At 43.3% G+C, this 26004-nt stretch overlaps 1 protein-coding gene across 6 annotated transcripts in view; it reads right to left on the minus strand.

The window, feature by feature from the left end:
* Nucleotides 1-7098: 7098 nt before the first annotated feature.
* Nucleotides 7099-26004, minus strand: part of DDX43 (DEAD-box helicase 43) — a 30234-nt gene continuing 11328 nt past the window's right edge. For 3 of the 6 annotated variants that reach the window (XM_057528289.1, XM_057528287.1, XM_057528286.1), the window contains 16 exons: nt 19663-19718; nt 19251-19377; nt 18316-18441; nt 17114-17195; nt 15717-15873; nt 15372-15490; nt 14670-14771; nt 14150-14291; nt 13489-13589; nt 12077-12164; nt 11288-11415; nt 10972-11081; nt 10368-10506; nt 8574-8661; nt 7889-8044; nt 7099-7279 (listed from right to left, as the gene is read on the minus strand). In XM_057528289.1, the coding sequence (XP_057384272.1) occupies nt 7928-8044; nt 8574-8661; nt 10368-10506; nt 10972-11081; nt 11288-11415; nt 12077-12164; nt 13489-13589; nt 14150-14291; nt 14670-14771; nt 15372-15490; nt 15717-15873; nt 17114-17195; nt 18316-18441; nt 19251-19326 (1575 nt within the window). In that variant the 5' untranslated portion in view covers nt 19327-19377; nt 19663-19718 and the 3' untranslated portion in view covers nt 7099-7279; nt 7889-7927. Of the gene's footprint in view, nt 7280-7888; nt 8045-8573; nt 8662-10367; nt 10507-10971; nt 11082-11287; nt 11416-12076; nt 12165-13488; nt 13590-14149; nt 14292-14669; nt 14772-15371; nt 15491-15716; nt 15874-17113; nt 17196-18315; nt 18442-19250; nt 19378-19662; nt 19719-21576; nt 21900-26004 lie in introns of those variants that run through there. The other 3 variants (XM_057528284.1, XM_057528285.1, XM_057528288.1) reach the window with 3 other exon arrangements.

Raw genomic sequence — 26004 nt, forward strand, 5'->3', positions numbered from 1 at the left:
GGAGGATCCCACATGCCGCGGAGCAACTGGGCCCGTGAGCCACAACTACTGAGCCTGCGCGTCTGGAGCCTGTGCTCCGCAACAAGAGAGGCCGCGATAGTGAGAGGCCCGCGCACCGCGATGAAGAGTGGCCCCCGCTTGCCGCAATTAGAGGAAGCCCTTGCACAGAAACGAAGACCCAACACAGCCTAAATAAATAAATAAACTTATAAAAAAAGAAAAAAGAAAAAAGAAAGACTTATACGATCTGAAGAGAAACCAGAGTAGACCACATGGAATAAAATAAATGTAGACTCAGACTTTAAAACTTACACCAGGGACTTCTCTGGTGGTGTGGTGGTTAAGAATCCGCCTGCCAATGCAGGGGACACGGGTTCGAGCCCTGGTCCGGGAAGATCCCACATGCTGCGGAGCAACTAACCCAGTGCACCACAACTGCTGAGCCTGTGCTCTAGAGCCCGCGAGCCACAACTACTGAGCCCGCGTGCCGCAACTACTGAAGCCCACGCACCTAGAGCCCGTGCTCCGCAACAAGAGAAGCCACCGCAGTGAGAAGCCCGCGCACCGCAACGAAGAGTAGCCCCTGCTCACCACAACTAGAGAAAGCCCGCGTGCAGCAACGAAAACCCAACGTAGCCAAAAAAAAAAAAAAAAGGGGTCCACTTTACCCCTCCTAACCATGAACTTGGCAACAGCTTGTAATAAAATGAAAGGAACACAGAGGCGCCCTGAAGCACCGTGCGTCCCCGGGCGTGACCTTGAGCTCACCTGTGCTTCAGATCAGCCACCTCGCTCGTTAACAGGGACGGGGCTGCGAATGGCAGGGCCACAGAGCTGCGTCTCTTCAAGTTAGGGTCACCTGAATGACCCGTGTGAAAGGCTCAAGTCTGACCCACAGACCACAGAGCAAGTGCATTTCGTGAGCATTTAGATTCTAAGACAACGTCACATTTCCCACCAGGACTCTGGAACCTTGGTCTTCAATGATAGGCTCCTTCTGTTCTCCCCTCCCATTCATTTTGCAAAACTCAGCTGACTGCCTTCCCAGCCGTTGCATGCAACCTGGAGTCCTGCAGGTCGGTTCTCTGTCCCTGAGAGCCAGGCTGGCCTTGGGAGCCTCTGCTCAGGGGCAAGGTCTCGAGGACGTGAGGGCAGCCCCCCTGCAGGCCGGGTTCCCGCTCTGCGGAAAGTGGACGAGCACCAGGCCGGTCAGGAGGGCGAGAGGCTGGTCCAGATGATGCCACGGTGCTCGGGTGAGTCTTTTCGAATTTCAGTTTCCCCATCTCTAAAAACCAATGACTGGGCAACGGCAACCTTAAAGGACTTTCCAGCTTGAAAATACGGCCCTTCTCTAACACTGAGACATGTGGTTTCCCCAGGTTCCTAAGCTTTGTTTTCTCCATAAAAACAACGTGTGAAGTACTCGCAGGAACATTAAGGTACAAGCCTTCAGGGGCCACGTAACCTTTAAACTCCGCACAGATCATATTTTAAAACCTTCTCGCTAAAACTTTTCCTACGTGAAGTGAGCCTCAGTTTTTGTGATGCAAGCAGGGCACTAAGGCCTCATGTGTCTCGAGGTATTTCTTAGCAGCCTGATAGCGCTCCCTCCTCCATCAGCTTTAGCAACACCTAGGGAGTAGAACCAGGCTGATGGGCTTTCCTCAGCATCTCCAACAAGGAACCAAGTGGACCAATACTCAGGGAGAAGGACAACCAGGACACCAAAGTGTCTATTTGCTGGCTGCTCCTTCTAAAGACAAACAGTATGCCCCGGAGCAGTGCCAGCAATTAACCTGGCCCCCACTGGCCAGAGACTAAGATGGAAATTACAGAGAACATAGAAAAGCCAGAGGTTTACAAAGATTGAACAAGGGACTTCCCTGGTGGCGCAGTGGTTAAGAATCTGCCTGCCAATGCAGGGGACACGGGTTTGAGCCCTGGTCCGGGAAGATCCCACGTGCCATGGAGCAACTAAGCCCGTGCGCCACAACTACTGAAGCCCGCGCGCCTAGAGCCCGCGCTCCGCAACAAGAGAAACCTCCGCAATGAGAAGCCCCCGCTTGCCGCAACTAGAGAAACCCCGCGCGCAGCAACGAAGACCCAACACAGCCACAAATAAATAAATAACTTCATTAAAAAAAACAAAAACAAAGATAGAACAGGCTTCCCCAGGAGGCAGTAAGTTCTCTGTCCTCAGAGGTATTTAAGCCCAGGCTGCTCAAACCCCGGGTGGCAGGTTGCAGGCAGAATGTCTGGACCAGATGGCTAAAAGGCCCCTTCTCAACTGTTGCATCTTGTCATTGTAATGCCTGAGAGCCTTCAGGTGATTTCCATGCAGCAACAACTCTGGGATCCACGGTCGGGCCCCTGAGTTAGTTCCCTCCCCTACTTTCTCCTTTCTACCAGGCAGGTGCCCTGCAAGCAAGCAGCAAAAGTTCCCACAAAATAAACAGCTGAAATGCCAAGGTTAGATGCAGCATTCTAACTGCAAACAGTTATTAACATCTGCTCCCTGGAAGACTCGCTGTGACTATTTAGCGGAGACCAGAACATCTAACAACTTGGCAGCTGTACCACATAAGTGAAATTCCTCTTCCTTTTACACCACTGGTCTTGAATCCCTCGGCTGCACTCTTTCAGGGGGCTCAGCTATGATCTTTCTCACATGCTGTTGCCAACCTAAGAGTTTGTTCATTGAAATAAGAAGTCTGTCCGTTTGTTTTTTTAAAAAACCTTAAAACGAAGCAACACGAATGGCAAGATGTGACACCCTTCAGGGCATATGAAAGCAGCACAGCAGGCCGGAACCGAGGCAGGAGCCGTGCTCTTTAAGAAGACAACGCCAGTTCTGGATGGCACGTGCCAGTTTTGCCCAGGAGCACCAAGCGGAGAGAAGGCAATGTGGCAACCTTACAGGTGGAGAGAAGCGCAAGTCCTTGACAGGTGGTTTAAAAATGCAGACAGCCACGGGGAGGGCTGCTTTCCCCAAGCCCCACTGCTCCCCAGAGCCAGACCGGGTTGCTTTAGAGGGTCGGCCACCTCTAAGAGGCAGAAGCCTCCTGCCCCAGATCAAGCTGTGGGAAGCTGCAGAAGAGGCTAAGGCACGTGGCTTCGTGGTCTGATGAAAGAACGGATTTCTGCACCCAAGAAAAACATGAGTTCAGAGAGCTTTGTCTCGTCTCTCACCTGACATGCTTTCAGAGGTTGAAAAGACACACACAACCTCCACTTTCCAAAGGACCTCTCCTTAGAGGAAAAACAGCACGGGACTGCGTGCGCACAGCCTCTGGCTGAGGGTGAAAAGTGTCCCGGGCTTCCCGTGGGAATGAACGCGCTCTTCCAGACACACCGGGACAGACAGAGCCGAACACCAGAGCTTCTCGTCCAGAGTCTCTCTCAACTGGGCACACAGATCTGCTGTTGAAGAGACGGTGACATGACCTACACATCCACAATTGTGGCTCAAACATCAGAGAGCTACACTTTTTTTTTTTTCCTCAATAGTATGTGGATATTTCCAGAGAGCAGCTTACCAATGCCTTAACCCCATCTGCCCCCAAACTCCAGCCTGATATCAAAACACTCCCCTTGACAAAGGGGGTTTGGTGTTTTGATTCCTTCGAACCCTTTCTAACTCAGCTTCTCAGGAAAAACCGACATAAGCCGCATACTTCAGAGCCTTCTTGGTGCCTACATATCAACAGCCTTGAGCTGTGAGCAGCGAGACGCTCTCTAAATACGCACTGAATCTGCACGACTGGAGACACAGAGAGCACCCTGACGTGCCAACCGTGGTCGGGTGTATGAAAATACGATCCCCTCAGAGTCTAGAGGATGCTCTGTGTACATTCAATTGCGCATATTTTAAAAGGCTGCAATCGGCTAGACGTGCATCGTGAGCACTGGTGAAAGCGTGGCTGCCACGGACACACCGCGTGTTATTTAGTGAGAGTGGTGTCCTTGTCCACGGAAAGCACGCTCCACGGAACCGAGACCTTTGGCCACTCCGCCTCCCTGCTCGGCAGTGGGGGGGGCGGTTTCTGACTTCTCCGGGCGGATGCTCAGATGAATCCGTCCGTGAGACACTAAAACGCTCCACCAGGCCAGGCTGTCCACTGCTGCTTTGATTCTTTGAGGCTTAAGAAAGAACTCAGGGGCTTCCCTGGTGGCGCAGTGGTTGAGAGTCTGCCTGCCAATGCAGGGGACACGGGTTCGAGCCCTGGTCCGGGAGGATCCCACATGCCATGGAGCAACAAAGCCCGTGCGCCACAACTACTGAGCCCACATGCCACAACTACTGAAGCCTGCTCGCCTAGAGCCTGTGTTCCACGGCAAGAGAAGCCACGCACCGCAACAAAGGGTAGCCCCCGCTCTCCACAACTAGAGAAAGCCTGCGCGCAGCAACAAAGACCCAACACAGCCAAAAATAAATAAAATAAATAAATTTATTTAAAAAAAAGGAAAGAACTCAGAATCAAAACTGAGTAAGAAGGTGATACCTTCGAACACAATATATGGCAAGGTGGTCAGAAATTAGAATTCAAGTCCTTTCTTCTCTTTCCTTCTCACTCCCTGGTCACACTCTCTGCTCCCCCAATACACTGACTAGAAAGTTTTGCAAAAGCATACTTTTGGATATAAAGCTTTATTTTCAAAGGATACTTTGGTTCTGATAGAATTAGATATAGGGATCTGAGTTTTTGAACAGAAAGAAAAAACCAGGGAATTGTTAATACTTAAAAAAGTTTCTTTAGCGATCTTTCCCCCGAAAAGAGAGGCGAAGCACCCACAGGAATGAGCATCAGACAGCACCGGCCTGTGCTGCCCAAAGCCATGCTTCCTTGCTGACCCCCCAGTGCAGAAGGTCAAGGCTGCTCACAACTTCCACCCCAGGGCTGGACTCTGCAGCAGGAACCACACGGTCCTTGGCAGCTTTCCTGTGGTTCTGAATTAAGGATTAGTACTTCCGAAAACATGAGCCCCAAACCACTAAATGCATCCATGTGTCAAAGCACTTCTGGCCCAGGAGAACGGCTGAGGTCGCGATACGTAACTTTGCCCGCAGAATGAAGCGTGGAGGGGAGCACCAGGGGCCGCGGCCCCCGGGAGGGGCTCTGCATGTGTGTTTCTGGACCCTCCACAATACAGCTGGGCGCATGGGACTGCCTGAAACCCCGCCTGACCCGAAACCTCCTGTTGGTGCATCAGAGTTTCCTCTACTACACGTGCTGAGCAACAGAAACGGCAGGGGTCTCGGCACCTGGAGCTGGGGACCAGATGTGACAAGGCTGGCACTGAAGTGACAGCTCGATCAGCCAGCAGATGCCGCCTGAGTGCCCGCTGTGCGCCAGGCACAGGGCCGGCGAGGGACCCGCGTCAGACGGACTTGCTGACAAGCGACAAAGCTGGCAGCAAAGCGGGGGTCTGTGTCCCCAGCAGACGGGTCTGCTCACGCAGGTCCACCGCCAGCCGCAGGCTGCTGGACCAGGGCTACACCTCGCGTGAGGCAGCGTGGAATCACACAGTGACTGCCAAGACTGCTGTCACCCACAGTCCCAGGAGAACTGACTTCATGCTTCGTTGATGCGGCCATACATTGTTTTCCTTTCATTCTTTTTCTGATCTTGTTTTTTCTTGTTTTTTTTTTAGTCCAGTAGTTGCCTTAAAAGTCTGCATGTAAACATGCTGAATCAGGAGGATGTAATCCTCCTGACCTAAAAGATTGACAGTATTCGTCAAGCTTTTTATTTACAGTAAAACTGAACAGCCTTCATGGGCTTAAGCATAGCCGACATCACTGTGCATTAAGCACTGCACTTACCCCTTGAAGATGTGCTCCAGTCTCACTGGAGCCGCTTGCCGCCGCCCCTCGTTTCTGGTCCGGTTTGCTGTGGTCAGTCTTCACCGGTTAGAAAAGTAAGGAGGGTCTCGTGTTCACTCACAGGTCTGTCCCTGAAGCCTTGGCTGACGGCTTCTGCTCACTGGGCCTTACTGAAGCCTGGCCTGCTCTGCAGTTTGTAGCGTCCTCTGTAACGTCGGAGAGTGTTCACCTGAGGCTCCTGTCCACGTGCAGCTGGACCTTCTTCTGCGAGGTGCTCTTCTGGACCCTCTTGCTGAAGGATGTGACGCCCACGGGCCGGAGGCAGCAGCTCTGGCCGTAGCCCGGGGCAGCAGCGGGACAGGCCTTGAACCGGCAGCAAGCAGCCCACCGGTCCCTGCAGCCCCTGGCTGCGTCCCGAGCCCCTCAGCCCCGGGGCTGCCCTCCCCACACTCCCCAGCGTGTTCTAACTGCGGTCTTTCATAACCAGATGTCCAGTTTTCCCAGCACCACTTACTGAAGAGACTGTCTTTTGTCCCCACTGTGTATTCTTTTTACGTTTCATTCTGCACTTTTAGGGAAAGATGGGCTCCTAGCTGTTAGCCTAGCCCACCTTCGCTGAAAACCTGTCAGTAGCCCAAAGTAATGTTAGTATTTCACTAATTTTAATGCATTTTCACGTAATGAAACTTATTACAAAAATTTATTCTCATTACATACACCTTTTGGTGGGTGTTTGTGGTTCTTGTATCATGAACGTATTTCCTCAGTACTATTCAACTTCTGACAGACGATAACATGGTATAAGTAATTACCATGTAGGGAACAGACAACTACACAAAAGTATAAGGGAAAGTAGGGGACCATTATTAGTCAAAGAAGCTTTCGGGGAAATGAATTTACCCAGGATTTACTTGATCCTGGAGCGCTAGGCTAAAATTTAACAAACAGCTGTTGCATATTTTGGCCCCATGAAATCCTTTTACTGTTTCATTTCAAAGTAGATAAAGTAGTAAGAAAAGTACCACCAAATAAAACACTATGTGGTAAACACAAAATTAAAGGGCTATTGAGGAAGATGGATCGGCTTGTCTTTTTATCACGGAAAAAAACTTATTGTGTTAACAGCATTTTCACTGCTATGACAACATCTGAACAAGCTTGAGACCCTTTAAAGATTGACCTTAACACAGCAACATTATAGGGGACAAAATTTACTTTTATTTCTTTCTTTAACATAAAGATAGCAAAAAATGAAATTTTAATGCTACATTCCTTAATATCGATAAAAAAATTTTCAACTCAAGTTTAAATACTTTTGATCTTATTAAAGTACAAAATACTGAATTCTACATTTTAAACACTATTATTTTAAGAATCAGTCATCTCTTCATACTGCCAGCATGCTTCCAATACTTCCACAGTATCTTAAATATATCTCCAAAAAAATCTTGAATTCTGAAAAACAAGCAGGAAAAACCATAAATTGATGTACTGTGACATTCTAATGGGGGTGAGGTGACCTTCGAATCCCCTAGTGATTACTGAAGCTGAGCATCTTTAACTTGTTGGACATTTGTGTGTCTTTGGAGAAATGTCTATTCAAGTCCTTGGCCCATTTTCTAATCAGGTTGTTTTTGTTCAGCGTTAGGAGTTTCCTATGTCATAGGCATTAGGCCCTTATATGATATGATTTTCTCCATAGTTTATTCATATGGCTCCCTACTGGACATTTATGTCCAGAGGAATTGCTGGATCAAAAAGTATATGTGTTTACAATTGATACATTACCACCTGATTGCTCAGAAAAGGTTATACCAATTTATACCTCCACCAGTTCTATTATATTCCATTATACTCTTACGACTGTACAACTTAAAGTTTTTTTCTCACCTCTGAATTAATACTTCTAAGATATATTAACTAGAATTTAGGTAACAGATAAAGAATAAGATCTCATTTATTATGTTAATGACTCTTAGAGATAATGCTGATTGTAATAAACACACTAACAAAGCCTAGTTAAGGAAACCAGGTGTTTGAAAGTCCAGGTTATTCAAATTTTACCTCTTTTAAGTAGGCTGGTACCACTTTTCAACATAGACGTTAACAATAAAACTTCTTGGGTTTTCCTTGGGGTCTTTCCCATTTATTTTCCATTTCTTTTTTCAGTTTATTTGCTTTATATCTCTCAGCCATCACCACAAGATCCTCTGGGACACTCTGAAGCCATTAAACGTGTTATTAGGATTGAAGTGATTCTCGTTATTTAACAGCTTTTCTACAACCTTCAGAGAATCTCCACAACTGATTACATGACACCTTCCAAACAGAATGGAACGTGTCCCTCTGCATGTGCAACACCGAATCTTCAAGGTATAAAAACCAGCCTAGTCTTAAAAACCCCGTCAGTAAGTACGCGGCCCTCCTGCTGGCGTGGCCCTTCAGCTGCTTCCTGGTGCCTTTGCCTGGTGTCACTTTCTCACCTCGGGGCCTGAGTGTGTCCTCTGCTTCCTCTGTTCTCTCCAACCTCCACCGCACTGGGATCTTCCTCAGCAGGGTCCAGTGATGTTCACCCCTATTAGACCAGGTTCCCCACTTATATACTATAGTGCTCATCTTTGCCATGCTACAGCCCTCATAACACGCTTAATTACTTGTTTAATATCTGTATTTCCTGACAGGCAGTAAAACCCCAGTACTTGGAATAAATGAAATTTGAACCTTAGAAAACAGAGTTGCATATTCTCACCTGATTTGCTCTTTCCAGAATATTAATTAATTCACCAGCAATCTTCCAATCATTTCTAGTGATAAGGGTAACAGATACCCCGGTCCTCCTTCAAGGGGGAAAAAAGTCAATTTAATTTGATTTATAATTTATATTCATGATTCAGCTAGCAAAATAGAACAAAAACAGCAGCAGCAAAACCTCAACTCTTTCACAAGCCCAACTACGTATGATACATTAAGATTTAGCCATTCAGGGACTTCCCTGGTGGCGCAGTGGTTAAGAATCCGCCTGCCAATGCAGGGGACACGGGTTCGAGCCCTGGTCCGGGAAGATCCCACATGCCGCGGAACAACAAAGCCCATGCGCCACAACTACTAAGCCTGTGCTCTGTAGCCCGCGAGCCACAGCTACTGAGCCCACGTGCCACAGCTACTGAGCCCGTGCACCTAGAGCCTGTGCTCCGCAACAAGAGAAGCCACCGCAATGAGAAGCCCGCACACCGCAACGAAGAGTAGCCCCCGCTCACCGCAACTAGAGAAAGCCTGCACGCAGCAACGAAGACCCAACGCAGCCAAAAAATTAATTAATTAATTAAAAAAAAGATTTAGCCATTTATATAAAGAAGATGTGGTACATATACACAGTGGAATACTACTCAGCCATAAAAAAGAACAAAATAATGCCGTTTGTAGCAACATGGATGCCACCAGAGATTATCACACTAAGTGAAGTAAGCCAGACAGAGAAAGACAAATATCATATGATATCACTTATATGTGGAATCTAAAATATGACACAAGGGACTTCCCTGGTGGTCCAGTGGTTAGGACTTTGCCTTCCAATACAGGGGGTGAGAGTTCCTTCCATCCCTGGTCGGGAAGCTAAGATCCCACATGCCTCACGGCCAAAAAACCAAAACAGAAGCAATACTGTAACAAATTCAATAAAGACTTTAAAAATGGTCCACATCAAAAAAACAAAAAATCTAAAAAATAAAAAATAAATAAATAAATAAAATATGACACAAATGAACCTATCTATGAAACAGAAACAGAATCATGGAAATAGAGAACAGGCCTGTGGTTGCCAATGGGGAAGGGGTTGGGGGAGGGATGGAGTGGGAAGTTGGGGTGAGCAGATGTAAACTGTGATATATAGAATGGATAAACAATAAGGTCCTACTGTATAGCACAGGAAACTATATTCAATATCCTATGATAAACCATAATGGGAAAGAATATTAAAAGAATAGAATGTATATATATATGTGTATATATATGTATAACTGAATCACTTTGCTGTACAGCAGTAATTAACACAACATTGTAAATCAACTATACTTCGATTAAAAAAAAAAAGATTTAGCCATTCAGGGCTTCCCTGGTGGCGCAGTGGTTGAGAATCTGCCTGCTAATGCAGGGGACACGGGTTCGAGCCCTGGTCTGGGAAGATCCCAAGTGCCGCGGAGCAACTGGGCCCGTGAGCCACAACTACTGAGCCTGCGCGTCTGGAGCCTGTGCTCCGCAACAAGAGAGGCCACGATAGTGAGAGGCCCGCGCACCGCGATGAAGAGTGGCCCCCGCTTGCCGCAGCTAGAGAAAGCCCTCGCACAGAAACGAAGACCCAACACAGCCAAAAATAAATAAATAAGTTAAAAAAAAAAAAAGATTTAGCCGTTCAAACAGCAGTTTGGAACCTAATCTGCAGTTGTTTAAACAGCATGTTATGGGGATTTTATGATAGTGCTCTCAGAGGGGAAAAAGGTCCTTTTTGTGAAGAGAATGAGGAGCCAGGTTGGATGGACTGACTTACCCTGCTCTCCCGGTGCGCCCTACTCTGTGCACATATTCTTCGATGTTCCGGGGAAAATCGTAATTATAGACGTGTGTGACATCATGGACATCGAGACCACGAGATGCTAAATCGGTAGCAATCAGTATTCGCACTTTCCCTAAAAAGTAAAGCCAAAAGAATACAGACACATGCTGGTACAAACCAACCCTAGATATATCTGTCCCCTAATATCTGATCAGGTGAACTATCCTTGCTTTTAATATTAAAACTCGTTTAAAGACAGTGAAGAAAGGAAAGGGTTACTTAGCCTTTTTTAACTGCTGGCAAGTTACAACACAATAGATTCCAAAATTCAAAGGGTCCATGAACCATGGCAAAGATATATGCCTCTCAAGTAAATTAAGACAACACCCTCACTGCAAATTACTGCCTTGATATCCAGGTTTTAAGCATTAGCTTGAGATAGTTCTGAGAATCTGATTAATATTTAGAACAAGTATAGTTCTGGGATCTGCAAGCTGAGGGCGGATCTTAGACATGGGTTCCATGAAAAGGTGTCATCACTCAAGCAAGTCCAGGCACTGGACACTTTTAAACTGCAATACTAATTGTATAAATGTACCTGTTTTAAAGTTTTTTAATGCTCTCTCTCGATCACTCTGTTCTCTGTTGCCATGCAGAGACTCTACTGATATATGCTGGATACACAGGTCACTTGATAAATGATCAGCCCTGAAGCAAAAGATAAAGTCAGGGGTCTAAGTGCTTATTCTCATACCACCATCAATTCATACTGTTACTTCCACTGGCAAGAGTCTGAAGTAATGTGCATATTGTAAGACATACACCAAACCCCCCCCATTTGAAATGCATATACACATAGAAACAATGCCAAAACAAACCATGACTGATGATTTGAATGTAAAAAATATACTCACACAGCTTTCCGGCTAACAAATATTATGACTTTGTCTTTGGGAGACATGCTCTCGATGAAAGTTTGGATAAGCGATCGTTTCTCGTCTTCTGTGGTGACAATTATATTTTGCTTCACGGTACTTACAGCCTAAAGGACTCAGAGATCATAGTTCATCAATATTAATGGGCAAACCCCATATATTGGCTCGAAATCCATCTTATTTCTATCATTGGTTAAATGTTCTAATAAACTGCTAGCAGGAAAAATGGCAGGTCCTTGCAAAATCACTGGTTCCTACTCAAGGATTTATGGCTCAGTCTTTCACTTTTTACCAGTGAGTCACCCACGCTAAGTTGGGAACTCTTGAATACGTGGCAGTGTGTTGAAAGCAGCCAGTTACTATTGTTGGAAAAGGAATAACCACGGTTTGAGGCCAAGCTTACAAAACTATCGCCATGAATTTGGATATAGCCTTTGCAATGAAGATGTTCAGCTGATGACCCAAAGAGTTTCCATTCAATAAGTATTTTGACAATACAAAATTTCAAAGTATCGCTGGTACCATTTTATTGACCCAGAGATGAAATAGATTCTGAAGCATTTATCCTGTCTTTCGTGAAATCTCATGAAATGAGCCTAGGGCAATGACCCATTATTAATTACCAGTGATTTAAGTAAAACGTCAATTTTCATTAATGATTAGTTGAAAGGCCAATCTCAATTATGAAGTGAAAGGCCAGAGAGCTTTACAATGGCAAAACATTTCCATAATTAATAAGATATAAATAGTAATTAAAAACAAGCTTACAGCTAGATCCAAAGTACCAACATACACAATCATGGGCTCTTTCAAATAAGATTGTGCAAGTCTACGGACAGCACATGGCCACGTTGCACTGGAGATAAAACGTAATACACAAACATTAAAAATGTATTATAAAGCAAACATTACTACATTTCCCTAAGAATGCTATGAACCAAATTACTCATGGAAGACAAACTTAGTACTTTTTAATGAGGCCAATTTCACAGAAAACATTTGCTTCACAATGAACTGCTCAATAAAGCTACTAGATTAAACCTTTAAAAAAGTTTAATAGGTTTGTAAACAAAAGGTGAAGAAGAGCTATACCTTTCTAATCTATGAAAAGGTACAAGGAATTCAGGTGTTAGATTAGTTCTCTCGGCCTTTATAAATAAGGCAAAAAACCCCAGTATTTTTCATACATTGTCAGCAGGCAAAACCAAATGCTCATGCCAAATAAAAACATTTTAACTGTACCAATGATTGGATATGTACATTCAGATGTTTCTTCAACCATATATTATGAAAGTCACCACCTTCTGTACTTTCACACTAATTACAAAGACGGGAAGTTTAGTAAGAAAACAAAATGAATAAATTTAGTCTACTTCCCCAATCACATACTCTTCTGCTGCCTCAGCTTTATCTTCGCCAAAAAGTATTCTGGACAGGTGATTACTTTTTCCAATCTGAGACCCCCCTGTGGAACAGTCTCCCCTGCATTTTTTTATAGAAATCTTATTCTTTTTCAAACATTTATTTATTTACTTAGACTGTGCTGGGTCTTAGTTGCAGCACATGGGATCCTCGTTGCAGCATGTGGGATCTAGTTCTCGGACTAGGGATCGAACCCGGGCCCCCTGCATTGGGAGTGCGGAGTCTTAACTGCTGTACCACCAGGGAAGTCCCTAGAAATCTTATTTATTTATTTTTTTTTAAGATTTCTTTATTGATTGATTGATTGCTATGTTGGGTCTTCGTTTTTGTGCTATGGCTTTCTCCAGTTGTGGCAAGTGGGGGCCACTCTTCATCGCGGTGCGCGGGCCTCTCACTATTGTGGCCTCTCTTGTTGCAGAGCACAGGCTCCAGACGCGCAGGCTCAGTAGTTGTGGCTCACGGGCCTAGTTGCTCCGCGGCATGTGGGATCTTCCCAGACCAGGGCTCGAACCCGTGTCTCCTGCATTAGCAGGCAGATTCTCAACCACTGCGCCACCAGGGAAGCCCTAGAAATCTTATTTTTAATTCAGGAAACCCAATAGTCATTGCTAAACTGTTACACTGAGTTGCTATACTAAGTGATGACATATCTTTCACCAAAGGATCTCAAAATACTTTTAAGAAAGACTCTAAAATCAAATGGATTTGGTTCCACTGATTTCTACTTTTGCAGATTAGCAAATTAAACATATACCTACCTTGTCATGACTGTCTGCCTGTCTGGGCGTACATCTAATAAAATCTTCATTATCTGGGGTTCAAATCCCATATCCAGCATCTTGTCAGCTTCATCTAATACCTGCGTTAAAAATGGTTAGCTTAGGAGAATTCCCTGGTGGTCCAGCGGTTAGGACTCCGCGCTTTCACTGCTGAGGGCCCGGGTTCCATCCCTGGTCAGGGAACTAAGATCCCACGAGCCGTGCAGTACTCACGAGCCATGCAATACGGCCAAAAAAAAAAAAAGATGGCTAGATTAGGTATGGAAGGTAGCTAATATATATGCTCTGCCTTTATGAATGCTAAGGTAATTTTTTCATTTCCTCCATTACCTAAGCTATCTGTAGTTGCAACACAGATTGATTTAAGTTTGCCAACTAACAGTTTCTAAATCTATTTAATGAAAAAACAATTTAAGTGTCTAAAATATTCATGTGGAATTCTTTTGTACTTACCTACATTTAAAAATATTTATATAATACTAAAATGGAATGATCTTAAAATCTGTATTTTAACAAACTAGAGGGAATGAGCAACATTCCTAAGATTTAAAACCATTATGAAATGGACAGCCATTCTAAAGGGTTTGATGAAGAGTTCAGTTCTTCCTCCCAGGACCCCGAACCCCTGCTCCACGATTACCAGGTAGGTTATGCTCTTCAGGTACACAAAGTTATTCATTTGTAGATCGTGGAGTCTTCCGGGAGTGGCAATAATGATATCGACACCTTTCGCTAAGTCTTTTATTTGTCCATCTCTATCGCCACCACCATATATACAAACGCTTAAAAAAAAAAAATACAGAGGTTCACGTTCACGTGGGGAATATCCCATCACAATTCAAAATCCCAACCAACCTAGGCATTTTGGGTATAAAATAAAAAGTACATAAATCCAAAGTCTCAGGTAGTACAGTATTGGCCCCTTTCTGAGAACCATCGACAACCACCAACCCACAGGGACGTGTCCTACGAGAGCCACGGTCGCATCCTTGTTATCTGACCCCACCACCCAGGTTACGGTCGATTTGGATCAGGGGTAAGTAAGCCTGACCCACGCTGAGCCAATCAGCTTCTCAGGATGTGTGAAAATAATGGGGAGGATGTCTACAGCTACAGATGGTTAGAATGCTGATGCAGGAATGGTCAAAGAAAAGACTCGCCTTTTAAGACCTTTATATGAATATTTACGGCACTCAGCTTCCACTTGCAGAGCTAGCTCTCGAGTCGGGGTGAGGACTAACATGCCCGGCCCATTCCTGGCTCTTTGGAGAGAAAACACGTTAGTAAAGTACCCATCTCAGATATACAGGACCTTCATTCAGTGCCTGCAATGAGGGAATTCCCTGGCGGTCCACTGGTTAGGACTCCGAGCTTTCATCTGCTGAGGGCCTGGGTTCAATCCCTGGTCAGGGAACTAAGATCCCATAAGCCTCGAGGTATGGCCAAAAAAAAAAAAAAAAAAAAGGCAGCAATGATTGTCAAAGCCACAAACAAGCACCACACATAAAAAGTGGAAAAATAAAGAAAAACAGCCTAACAAAAAAATCCTAGGGTCCAGACACCAGCCTTTTCATTGAACAGGGCCAGAGCTTTCCTGTGTCAGACATTCTCACAGAATTGTACTGGACACGGTAATTTAAACAATTTGTTTGCAGTGTTTCACTATTAAGACTTTCGGTGGATACTACCTATTGCTTCCTAAAAATGTTTTGTCCATTTATAGCTCAACAGAACAGCACAAGTGCATTTGCCCGAAACTAGGCATTACCTTTCGACCAAGGCAATCGAAGAAACTTGCATTGCATTTTTGGAATCCATATCTGTTAAACCCCTAAAGAGAACCCAGATGTAGTAATTCTTACAGAGGTTGTGAGTCAATATGAATAAATCCGGGCATTAAGTAGGACAATGTCTTCCCCGTTCCAGTCTGAGCTACTCCTATAAGATCTACTCCTTGTAGAATGATTGGCCATGCCTGTGACTGAAACAGAATGAGAAATATTAAAATAAAAAGTGCATTGCTTTCTGTCAAGTGTTCCTTCCTCCTCTCCCAGCCCCAAACTTCTCAGCATTTTGAGTGCTAGGCAGCGGTGGAGGTGCTGGGGGGACACTCATAAGAGACAGCTGCTCCCTGGTGTTATAACTTCTAACGACCAGAAATTGAGGGGGGGAAAGTCGATGAAATGTTAGAATTAAAGAAAGCATACCTGAATTGGTGTTGGCCTTTGAAAACCTGCCTTTTGAAGGTTTCTCATAACTTCAGGATAACAGTGAAATGCATCCTCAAAATTACCAACAGGGTTGGGAAGAGGACGTTTCTCACCACCTTTCAAGTCATCACACATTATATTATAATTTTCCCTCCTTTAAGGAAAAATAGAACAAGGATTAGTGGCTTTGGTCACTTTACTCCCCAAGCAAGAAATTTTTTCCAACATTAGTTCATGTCATATCTAGAAATTCAACTGCAACTGATTAAAATTAGACTGCTGGTTAAGGTACAGTAAAACATAATAAGAAATAGAAGCAAGCCCATCTTTTTTTTACCAGAATAGTTCCAAAGAAGGAAAAAAATTACACTGTATGCATGAATGGGCCAATGAAAATTTCATGGAAAGGTTAAGAATAGAGCCTGACAATGCAGGGGACACGGGTTCGAGTCCTGGTCTGGGAAGATCCCACGTGCCGCGGAGCAGCTGGGCCCGTGAGCCACAATTACTGAGCCTGCGCGTCTGGAGCCTGTGCTCCGCAACAAGAGAGGCCGCGATAGTAAGAGGCCCGCGCACCGTGATGAAGAGTGGCCCCCGCTTACCACAACTAGAGAAAGCCCTCGCACAGAAATGAAGACCCAACACAGCCATAAATAAATAAATAAACAAATACTTAAAAAAAAAAAAAAAGAATAGAGCCTGAAAATTATATGCTTCATGAATCAAAGTCAGATTTGGCAAACGCCTGAGGGCCTATAATGTTTCACACACATTTCCTTAATTAATCCTCAACAATACTTTGAAGTGGGAATTATTCTCATTCGACAGGTGATCTTTAGTCACTTGTCCACGCTCAGGGCCCTACCCCAATCCTAGAATAACTGCTCTGTCTGCTATACCATACTCTCTTAGTTTTAGAACAGATATTAATAGAAAAAATGTTGCCATTAGGACCTATAATTCCAGATAATAAGGACCAAAGAGTAAGAAATTTGTCTAATATTCAGATATCAGATCAATTTCTCATGATTTTCAATACTTGTTGAAATAATTCTCAAAAACTGCTAATACAGCAGGCACTAACCACGTGTCTCTTTAAATTTAAAATTTCAAATTCAGTTCCTCAATTATATTAGCTACATTTTAAGTGTTTAATAGCCACATATGGATAGTAACTACTCTAGATCTAGACACAAATATAGCCCATTTCCCCTCTTCGCCAGAAGTTTTATTGGATAGCAATGCTCTAATATATATGATGTAGGGTGCAACCAAGTTTTCTTTTGAATAGGAAGCTACAGTTTCAAATGCAATCATTTCAAATCTTTTCCTCATGGGTTCATTTACCAGCATAACTCTACAAATACTCAATAAAAAGTAGTAAAACTATTCACCTCCAATTGTCTGCTTGGTCTTGTGACATTGAACTTGTTGTTTCTGACTCCACGTAAAAGTTTTTCTTAATTGGAGGTAAACCTGGGACAAAACCCAAAATTTTAACTTGGATGATTAATGAGCATTTACATTTCATTGACATTTATTCAAAGCAACAGAAATCAAACTAAAATATGTATCAGGTTCACCTTGCACAGATATAGCTCTAGACAGCTGTCCCACACTTTGCCAGCAAAGCTTTTGCCAGCCTCTCAGAGATCTCCATTTTTGCTTTGTCTTTCAATTACATTTTTCACCCAAGAAAGAGATCTTTAATAATTAAATATAAAATAAACCATGCTTCACAAGACACACAGACATCACAACTGATGAATCTTCTCTCATAGTAAGCTAACTTTCTTTTCTTTGAGGGTCCATCCCATTACTGTTTAGGAATAAAATATTTATCCTTATTCTATCCTCTACTTTGAAGCTACTTTGTTTTCTTTTTTAAATGCTTATCATACTTCCACCAAACTTAAATCCTTTTTCTGCTTCCCACCTCCACCCAAAGCTCCCAACACATGTTGTTGAGATTGCATGGGACAGGCTGACCACCAGAGTGGAATGAACCCTTGTTAATATTTGTCACATGGTAGTGTTCACTGTTTAACTTTAAATAAATGATGTTGTCCCACTGCCTCATTCTGATCAAATTCATGCCTGAATTTACTCTGAAATTCAGTGAATAATGTAAGAACATTATACTCCATATATAATTCCAAGTGAGAAGTAAAAAAAACCATTTCTTCAAGAACTGTACGGTCTTATTAAATGTTTTTCCTTTTTTATTTTGCCCTTCTTGGCCAGGACACTCCAAGATCAATTTTTGCTCAGTCATAGCAAAATGTTAACTCCTGGTTGGCATGTTTACTCACTTCATTTCCCTTTTGGCCCAATTTTCTATTTTTATTAAACTTGTGCAGCGAGTTACCTCAAATAAGACAAGGTATAAATAAGTTTTAACTTTCCATTTGTAATGTAAACCGCCACACAGACATAGAAATATCATGTCCTAGAGACTAATTGCAGCATTTCAAATTCTACTGTCATTTTGCATATAGATTTCATTACTAAGAGCAACACATTTTTTATAGAGGTTAAAAACCTCAATTACTAGGAACAACAATACCACATGTAAGTGTTGGGATCCAGCACTAACCTGCCCACTTTTTTTTGTTGCATTTCAAAATATCTTCTCGGAACTTATCCCAATCAACCAATTTCTGATTTCCTGAAACATCTTTCCTTGCATCTTTTCCATCCGAAGGTTGGACAACAGCAACATCTGTTAAAAATATTCCAAATTAGTTTCCAAACAAATCCTACCAGTATAAAATCCAAAACAATTTTACTATTTTCTGTTTTAATAACCCAACAATAATAATGCTTGAAACATTAAATTTAGGAATTTAGTACAACAGTGCCATGACAATTCCGGTCACGGTTTGCCAGTTATTTACTTCAGATTTCTGAAATGCAAAAAAAAATTACTGGAGCAGTTAAAAAGCATGAGAGACTTAGTGTCTGATAATAAATAACACATCACTTATCATTACAATAATTCTGTGTGGCAGATATTACCCCAGGTAAACAGAAGAAACAGTGTCTTAGAGGCTTTTTAGAGGTTCTTTCCCAAGAAACACTAAGAGGCAATGCTCCCATCTGGACGGAAGACTCTTCTCCTTGTTGCTTCTGGAAATAGTTCAATAACGGCTTTTTCTCTAGTCCAAGTAGATCTGAGATTTTTTTAAATATCAAATAATTAGGCAGTTTTCAAAGTCAGTCACATTCCAGGGAAGGGACCATAGACAGGAGGCCAGGACTAATCCTTGCTGTACCATCAATAGTGAAGTGTATTAAAAGGTTATTTTGTTTTTACTCAAAAGTAAAACTGCCAGGCTTAACAGCAGATATTAAGTGTCTTAGTTTGAGGAAAAGTATCCTGGATTTCATAGAAAAAAATTCTATAACAGACTAGATTTAATGATGGCAAGCCAAAGATTTGTTATCAGGAAAAGCAGCTATAATATGGCTTATAACACTGAATAAAACATTTAAAATTTTACAGGGCTTTAGTGGGCAAAAATTACTTACCAACTTTGGGTTCTGTTTTGTAGTCTTCTTGTCTTTGAACAAGATTATCTATCACTGTTTTCGCTTTGCTCTGCATTGCCTTGGTGCCAAAAATTCTTACTTCTGCTTCAGGGTACCCTTTTATTATCTAGATACAAGGGGGAAAATAGGTGAGATAAGTCCCTTCACCGTCCCCCCCACCGCACTCAACCTCAAATAGAATAAAAGTGTAAAGGAAATACAGGATTGCTATCAATCAGCATCTAAGATATAATGAATGGACTACAGCTTAGGTGAGTTCTTAAAAAGAAGTATGAAGAGCTTTGGCAACTTATCTAAGTTACAACAGTATGTTAATAATTGAAGAGAAGTTAGAGTTAGGAATGAACCATAGTTCATCCTCTTTAAGGATTTAAGAACCCAAATAATTTACCTGTATTTTGGTGTATGTTGAGCTCTGGATCTCTTTTATTTTTGACCCACCACGCCCTGTTTTTAAAAATAAAGGGTTTTTTAAAAAAAATTGAAATCAATTATGGGTAACCCACTACCGACTTTGCTCAAAGCCTTCTCTAGTTCTTCCCAGATCATCCAAACAAAGGCTCCTAGGGTCCAGTAATCACTTTCAGTTTGGAAAAAGGGAAGCAGGCGCTTTCTATTCCAAATTGTGGTGGGTGGTAGGAGGTTCCTTTCTCAGAGGTAGATACTAAGGATTCACCATCAGCCCAAGGAAAGACTAATTGGATCCAAAGTGTTGGCAAGGATGTGAAGAAATTGGAACCCTTACACACAACTCAACCAAAAAAGTCCAATTAAAAACTGGCCAAAGGTCTTGAATAGATCTTTCTTCGAAGACATAATTATGACCAACAGGTGTATATGAAAAGATGATGAAATCATCAGAGATATGCAAATCAAAACCACAATGAGATATCACCTGTTAGAATGGCTCTCATCAAAAAGACAAGGAATATGGAGCTTCCCTAGTGGCGCAGTGGTTAAGAATCCGCCTGCCAATGCAGGGAACATGGGCTCGAGCTCTGGTCCGGGAAGATCCCACATGCTGCGGAGCAACTAAGCCCGTACACCACAACTACTGAGCCTGCGCTCTAGAGCCCGCACACGACAATGAGAAGCCCACGCACCGCAATGAAGAGTTGTCCCCACTCACCACAATTAGAGAAAGCCCGGGCACAGCAACGAAGACCCAATACAGCCAAAAATAAAAACAAATAAATAAATAAATTTATTAAAAAAAAAAAGACAAGGGATAACAAGTTGGCAAGGATGTGGAGAAAGGGAACCCTTATGCACTGTGAGTGGGAACGTAAATTGGTGCGGTCACTATGGAAACAGTATGCAGAGTCCTTTAAAAACTAAAAATAGAACTACCATGTGATCCAGCAATCCCACTTCTGGGAACTTATACACAAGAATTGAAACTAGGATCTCAGAAAGATATCTGCATTCCCATATTCATCATTATTCACGATAGCTAAGAGGTGGAAATCACCTAAATATCTGTCAACAGACGACTGGATGAAAAAAATGTGGCATATGCACACAAGGCAAGTTTTCAGCCTTAAAAGGAAATCCTGCCATTTGTGACAACACATATAAACCCTGAGGACATTACACTGAGATGAGCCAATCACAAAAACCTGCAGATTCCACTTCTATGAGGTGTCTGGTGGCTGCCAGGGATGGGGGAATGGGGAAATGAGTTGTTGAGAGGTAGATTCAGTCGTGCAAGATGAAAACCTCCTGCAGATCTACTACACAACGTTGTTCTTAGGGTCAACAATACTGTAAATGTATGTTGTTTACCACAATTTTAAAAGGGGGGCAAACCTTAATTCCAATCATTTCCAAATGTTTTTCAAAAACGAATTTGTAAGACTCACGCTATACTAAGAAAAAGAACACTTTTTTTCGGCAGATTAATCATATTCAAGTTACAGAAACTAAGTGCAAGGTATGGCTAATGTTCCGAGCAGCCCTTTAATATCCTACGCTTTCTTATCTTGGGTTAATGGCTCTCCCCAGTGCTCAAACGGACCGACTCCTTTGTTGTTCATTTTGGGGTAAGCTGCCAAAGCTCTGACCTTTCATCCCAAAGATTTCATAAGTCTGAGAGTTGGCGCTCCCAAAACATCGTCTCTATAAACTATACAGAGATGCATTAAACGCCATCACTCTAGCACCAAAGCGTATCAGAAAGGTCGGGTGGGGACCCGAGCCGCCCCAGTGGCCGCTGATTGGAGGCGAGGCGGGCGGGGCGGGGATGCCACAGGCCCCGCCCCGCCTCACCCACCCCGGCCCGCCCGCGCAGGCCTTCCGCTCTCACCTATCACCGCGCCCACCCAGTAGTTCTTCAGCTTGAAGGAGAGCGGCGGCTCCCGGAAACCAGCGCCCACGGGCTGCTGGACGCCGGAGGGGCCCCTCCAGCCGCCACCTCCGCCGGCCTTCTGGCCTCCGCGACCGCCTTGGCTCGGCTCCTTCTCCGGCCTCCTTTCCGGAGCCCGACGCAGCGCCGCGCTCCTCCGAGAAGCAGCGACCCAGGAGGAGGCGTTGGCGCCGGCTTCCGGCCGAGACATGGCTCCGCGAACAGGATCCGGCGCCTCCGACGTCTTCCGGCAGGCCCTGCACACTCGAGATGCCGTCGAAGGCTGGTCCGCGAGGGCAGCCACGCAGCCGCTGCTCAAGGCGCCCGCGCGCCGACGCCCCGCCCAGGCCGCTGCCTATTGGCGGACGCGGCGGTGTGAGCGGGGCTGGTCCAATGGGCTGCCTCCATCCTGCACTCCCTGCACTCCCTGCATCCTGCGCTCCCTCCATCCTGCGTGCGCGCTTGAGTGAGTTTCTGCGCGGGCCTTGTCCTTCTCTGCTGCGGGCTGTCCGGCGCTCTCTGTTCTTTCCGGCTACACACCCGCTCCTGGGACCCGCATCTCAGGGGCGCGGAAAGCGCAGTCACGTTTAACAGCCGGACCCAATACAGTCATTAAAAATTTGAAACAAAAGGTTGACAATAGCATTCACCATTGCTGTGTGAACAACACTTTGATACAGTTAAGCATATGTTAGGTTTTAAAATGGTGGTTGTCATAATTGGAAAAGATACATGTACCCCTTGGGCTTCCCTGGTGGCGCAGTGGTTGAGAGTCTGCCTTCCAATGCAGGGGACGCGGGTTCGAGCCCTGGTCTGGGAAGATCCCACATGCCGCGGAGCAACTCGGCCCGTGAGCCACAATTACTGAGCCTGCGCGTCTGGAGCCTGTGCTCCGCAACAAGAGAGGCCGCGATGGTGAGAGGCCCGCGCACCGCGATGAAGAGTGGCCCCCACTTGCCACAACTAGAGAAAGCCCTTGCACAGAAACGAAGACCCAACACAGCCATACATACATACATACATACATACATACATACATAAAAAGAATGTAAGCAGACAAGAATAGCATTAAAAAAAAAAAAAGATACATGTACCCCAACATTCATAGCAGCACTATTATAATAGCCAAGACATGGAAGCAACTTAGGTGTTCATCCACAGATGAATGGATAAAGAAGATGGGAAAGATGGGATATGTATACACAATGGAATACTACTAAGACATAAAACAAGAATGAAATAATGCCATTTGCAGCAACATGATTTGACCTAGAGATTATCATACTAAGTGAAGTAAGCCAGACAAAGATAAATATCATACAATATTGCTTATATGTGGAATCTAAAAAAAAAAAAAATGATACCAATGAACTTATTTCCAAAACAAAATAGGCTCACAGACATAGAAAACAAACTTGTAGTTACGAAAGGGGAAGCAGAGGGAGGGATAAATTAGGAGTTTGGGATTAAAATATACACACTACCATTTGTAAAATAGATAACAACAAACTACTGTATAGCACAGGGAACTATACTCAACACTTGACCCACATGTTGGCTGTAATTTAAGGGCTAATGAAATAAATTCAATAAATGCCTGAAGCACTCCCATTTTTGCAGGCTGGCTCTGTGGCTGGACATATTATTCCAAGGATGCAATCCAGATGGGAGTGCCCCTGCTTTGATCAGGATCTTCAAATTCTCTGAAGAGATCTCTGTTTGATCATGTGTTAATCAAACATAGTAGACATCTATTATAATTCTGGGTACTGTGGTCTGTGCCAAGGATTGAAAAAAAAAAAAAAAAAGTACTACTCATGGTCCATCCTGGGTTGAATGGGTTAACATGGAATTAACTATAACTCTTAATGCAATAAACCCTGGAATTAATCAGATTACAATGTTATTGCAGCACCCAGGAAACACATAAAAAGATTAATGTTTTATGTATTTAGTCTCCTTTCTCTAATCCTTACTCTGAAGTAGGTTGTATTAATGATCTTTAGAAAGAAGTTTTGTTGGATTAGATTTGCTAATATTTTGTTGAGAGTATTTGCATCTATGTTCATGAGAAATAGTTCTGTACCCTTCTGGCAATGTCTTTGTCTGGTTTTGGTATTAGGGCCATGCTGGCCTCACAGAATGAGTTAGGAAGTTTTCCCTCTTGTTCTATTTTCTGGAAGATATTGTAGAAAGTTAGTATAATTTCTTTCTTAACTGTGTGTTAGAATTCATCAGTGAACACATCTGGACCTGGTGCTTTCTGTTTCACAAGCTATTAATTATTGATTTAATTTATTTAATAAATGTAGGCCTATTCAATTTGTCTATTTCTTCTTTTTTTTGAATTTTTGATTTTATTTATTTTTTATACAGCAGGGTCTCATTAGTTATCCATTTTATACATATTAGTGTATACATGTCAATCCCAATCGCCCAATTCATCACACCACCACCACCACCCCACCACTTACCCACATTGGTGTCCATACGTTTGGTCTCTACATCTGTGTCTCTATTTCTGCCCTGCAAACCAGTTCATCTGTACCATTTTTCTAGGTTCCACATATATGTGTTAATATACAATATTTGTTTTTCTCTTTCTGACTTACTTCACTCTGTATGACAGTCTCTAGATCCATCCACGTCTCTACAGATGACCCAATTTCGTTCCTTTTTATGGCTGAGTAATATTCCATTGTATATATGTACCACATCTTCTTTATCCATTCGTCTGTTGATGGGCATTTAGGTTGCTTCCATGACCTGGCTATTGTAAATAGTGCTGCAATGAACATTAGGGTGCATGTGTCTTTTTGAATTATGGTTTTCTCTGGGTATATGCCCAGTAGTGGGATTGCTGGGTCATATGGTAGTTCTATTTTTAGTTTTTTAAGAAACCTCCATGCTGTTCTCCATAGTGACTGTATCAATTTACATTCCCACCAACGGTGCAAGAGGATTCTCTTTTCTCTACACCCTCTCCAACATTTGTTGTTTGTAGATTTTCTGATGATGCCCATTCTGACTGGTGTGAGGTGATACCTCATTGTAGTTTTGATTTGCATTTCTCTAATAATTAGTGATGCTGAGCAGCTTTTCATGTGCTTCTTGGCCCTCTGTATGTCTTCTTTGGAGAAATATCTATTTAGGTCTTCTGCCCATTTTTGGATTGGGTTTTTTGTTTTTTTAATATTGAGCTGCATGAGCTGTTTATATATTTTGGAGATTAATCCTTTGTCTGTTAATTCGTTTGCAAGTATTTTCTCCCATTCTGAGGGTTGTCTTTTCATCTTGTTTATAGTTTCCTTTGCTTTGCAAAAGCTTTGAAGTTTCATTAGGTCCCATTTGTTTATTTTTTATTACTATTATTTTTTAATAAAGTTATTTTATTTATTTTATTTTTGGCTGCGTTGGGTCTTCGTTGCTGCACATGGGCTTTTCTCTGGTTGCAACGAGCGGGGGCTACTTTTCGTTGTGGTGTGCAGGCTTCTCATTGTGGTGGCTTCTCCAGTTGGGAGCACTGGCTGTAGGCATATGGGCTTCAGTAGTTGTGGCACACGGGCTCAGTAGTTGTGGTGTGCAGGCTTAGTTGTTCTGCGGCATGTGGGATCTTCCCGGACCAGGGCTCAAACCCGTGTCTCCTGCATTGGGAGGCAGATTCTTAACCACTGCACCACCAGGGAAGCCCTTATTTTTGTTTTTATTTCCATTACTCTAGGAGGTGAGTCAAAAAAGATCTTGCTGTGATTTATGTTGAAGAGTGTTCTTCCTATGTTTTCCTCTAAGAGTTTTATAGTGTCCAGTCTTACATTTAGGTCTCTAATCCATTTTGAGTGTATTTTTGTGTATGGTGTTAGGGAGTGTTCTAATTTCATTCTTTTACATGTAGCTGTCCAGTTTCCCCAGCAGCACTTACTGAAGAGGTTGTCTTTTCTCCATTGTATATCCTTGCCTCCTTTGTCATAGATTAGTTGACCATAGGTGTGTGGGTTTATCTCTGGGCGTTCTACCCTGTTCCATTGATCTATATTTCTCTTTTTGTGCCAGTACCATACTGTCTTGATTACTGTAGCTTTGTAGTATAGTCTGAAGTCAGGGAGTCTGATTCCTCCAGCTCCATTTTTTTCCCTCAAGAGTGCTTTGGCTGTTTGGGGTCTTTTGTGTCTCCATAAAAATTTTAAGATTTTTTGTTCTAGTTCTGTAAAAAATGCCACTTGTAATTTGATAGGGATTGCACTGAATCTGTAGATTGCTTTGGGTGGTATAGTCATTTTCACAATACTGATTCTTCCAATCCAAGAACATGGTATATCTCTCCATCTGTTTGTGTCATCTTTGATTTCTTTCATCAGTGTCTTATAGTTTTCTGCATACAGGCCTTTTGTC

Source organism: Balaenoptera acutorostrata, chromosome 14, assembly GCF_949987535.1.
Source record: "Balaenoptera acutorostrata chromosome 14, mBalAcu1.1, whole genome shotgun sequence".
Taxonomy (NCBI): domain Eukaryota; kingdom Metazoa; phylum Chordata; class Mammalia; order Artiodactyla; family Balaenopteridae; genus Balaenoptera; species Balaenoptera acutorostrata.